A 2569-nucleotide genomic window follows, 5' to 3' on the forward strand; every position below is an offset into this window, starting at 1 on the left:
TGAAACTTTTCAAATAATTTGTTATTTTCCAGTACAGTGAGCAGCTGTTTGGACACAATTCTTTCTAGAATCTTTGCAATAAAAGGCAGTTTTGAAATGGGTCTAGAAGTTTGATGTCGGGAGGGAAACCAGTTTTTTTTTAAAACTGGGTTCAACAAGCAGTTTTAAAATAATCAGGGACACAACCAGTAGATAGGGAGCTGTTAAAAACAGAGATCAAACGTTGTAGGTATTACATCAAGTGGGCTGGAGGACACGCATTTGTGATACTGTTTTTAAAAGCTCAGACAAGTCAATGAGATAAAACTGGTTAAAACTCTCTTGTTGCCGGTGAGGGACCTCTGAGGGGGTAATAGAGGCTCTGATTGACACCACCTTATCATTAAAATAAGATAAAAACAATTCAGTCATCATTACTTCCAGCTGAGGCACAAGAACGGGTTGGGTTTACCAGCAGATCCACAGTCTTAAATAAAAACCTAGGATTATGTTGATGTGTAGAAATGAGTTCAGAAAAGTAGTTTGTTCTCGCATCCTTAACCATTTTATTGTAGTTAATTAATAAATCCTTCAGACTGAGGTAATGGACACGGAGACTGTTCTTCCATCTGCGCTCTGCTTTCCTGCATTCCCTTTTTTGGCTGCGAATGCTGTTGTTTATCCAGGGTTGCTTATGAGCTGTAGGTTTAGGTCTGACCTTTAGAGGAGCAATAGTATTTAGGGATGACAAGCAGATATGATTGAAGTGATCAGTCAAGTCGTTGGTGATGGAATCAGTCAGGTGTTGGCTCTGGCTCTGAAACAATGTGCAAAACTTTGAAACGCTTTGTTCATTAAGGATGCGAGAACAGGAAGTGCTTGGTGAGGCAGATTGAGTAACTAGTGATTCACAGTTAAAAACTATACGTTTGTGGTCAGATATGGTCAAGTCCACTAATTCCACAGAGGAAATGCTGACACCCAGGGTAAAAACCACGTCCAGTGTATGACCACGGTTATGTGTTTGCCCATAGACATGTTGTTTAAAGTTAAAAGAAGTGGTTATATTTAAAAAGTCAGTTGCATAAACATTTGTGAGGTCATCAACATGAATATTAAAATCACCACAGAGAACAATTTTGTCATAATTTAAAACCAGTGTAGCTAAAAATCCTCCAGATGGTTTTGGGGGGTGATAAATTATGACAAATATGATACCAACTTTAAAAGAGAGAGCTTCAAAGGAGGCAAATTCATCACTGCGTACTGCATTTGGCCAGTCTGCTTTTTCTGTAAAAGCCACAAACCAGTGGAACAACCTGTCCGACGATGTAAGGAGCAGCAACTCCATCAGTATGTTTAAATCAAAGTTGAAATGGCAGTTTAAAAGCTACTCAGCTTTGCAATCACTGATCCAGATTTTTTATCTGAGATTCTTAACCTGCTTTTAATTTAATTGTGTGTTTATGTAACTTTGTGTGCTGTTGGTTTGTGCTGGGGCTGAGCTGTGTGGCTTGGGGTCGTGTCAGCCTTAGCAAATGTATTTATTATTGTATTGTTATTAACTATGACCTGCCAAGGGACTGGAGATGCGAATTAGCTTGAAGCTATAATCTGGTACAGTGCATCAAATGGTAACGTTTGTTTTACTGTACGCTGTCCCTTTTTTAAATAAAGAATTTAGTAGTTTGCAGCCAGGATTCAGTTGAAAACATAAAATCTAGATTTGCAGACAAGATAAAATCATTTAAGATAAAAGTCTTACTTGAAAGTGATCTCACATTGAAGAGAGCCATTTTAAATGAGTTTGTTCTGGGTGCTGGAGTTGGTGCAGTTGTCCCAATTCTTAAGAGATTACTAATATTTCTGTGTGGGATGTGCACATTTCGGTTTACTGGTCTATGTGTGATGATGACAGGAATAGAAGTCTGGGGAACAGCGCTGGGAGCAGACGGCTTTACATGCCAGCAGGTGGAGACAGTTGTTTGTGGCAGTGAGGCAGAGATCTGTTCAGTGAGCGGTGCTGCGTCCAAAAATCAGAAATAAACACAGTTTTGTCCCAGTGAGTAAACTGTTCCATCAAACAAATTACTGAACGAGCTGACCGACTCATTGGAGGCGGTGTGGAGCTCATTTGCATAACGCGACCTCTGACCTTCATCACTGCAGATTTCTGAGGAGTCGGAGATGATTATTACCTGGTTTAAAGGTGTGTTTTTGGCGTCAGGACGTGTTGGGGTAGGTTTATTTACCTGTTCTTATCTTTTTGTAATGTCAGACGCCTCTCATGCCAACAATATCAGTATATTTTAGGAGTTTGAAGCAAACAAAGCTTCAGCAAAGTCTGGCAACTAGATAGTTTTATCGACTGTGTGGACGAATCAACATTTATTCCCGTGTATTCAAAGGTGTTTTGGCTCTGATGCATATTTCAGTTAACGTTGGAGTTAAGTGGCAACGGCCGCTTCCCGCTAACGGTAGTTGTTGTTTTGTGTTTAGTAAAACTTTCACATTACTTAGCCGTGTACGAACAAACACGATGGGATATTCGTGACAACTTTAGCACTTTGGGGAAGATTGTTTTTGCTAA

The 2569-nt window shown here is 39.7% G+C and overlaps 1 protein-coding gene across 15 annotated transcripts in view; it reads left to right on the forward strand.

Annotated features, from left to right (window-relative positions):
• The window catches only part of aamdc (adipogenesis associated, Mth938 domain containing), a 20205-nt gene that overhangs the window by 9541 nt on the left and 8095 nt on the right, over positions 1-2569 (forward strand). For 2 of the 15 annotated variants that reach the window (XM_046072912.1, XM_046072913.1), the window contains exon 1: positions 2004-2217. The exons of 11 other annotated variants lie outside the window; for them this stretch is intronic. In XM_046072912.1, coding sequence (XP_045928868.1) covers positions 2167-2217 — 51 coding nt within the window. In that variant the 5' untranslated portion in view covers positions 2004-2166. Of the gene's footprint in view, positions 1-1997; positions 2218-2569 lie in introns of those variants that run through there. 2 more of the 15 variants (XM_046072921.1, XM_046072926.1) reach the window with 2 other exon arrangements.

The sequence above is a fragment of the Micropterus dolomieu genome, linkage group LG17 (assembly GCF_021292245.1).
Source record: "Micropterus dolomieu isolate WLL.071019.BEF.003 ecotype Adirondacks linkage group LG17, ASM2129224v1, whole genome shotgun sequence".
NCBI classification, from domain to species: domain Eukaryota; kingdom Metazoa; phylum Chordata; class Actinopteri; order Centrarchiformes; family Centrarchidae; genus Micropterus; species Micropterus dolomieu.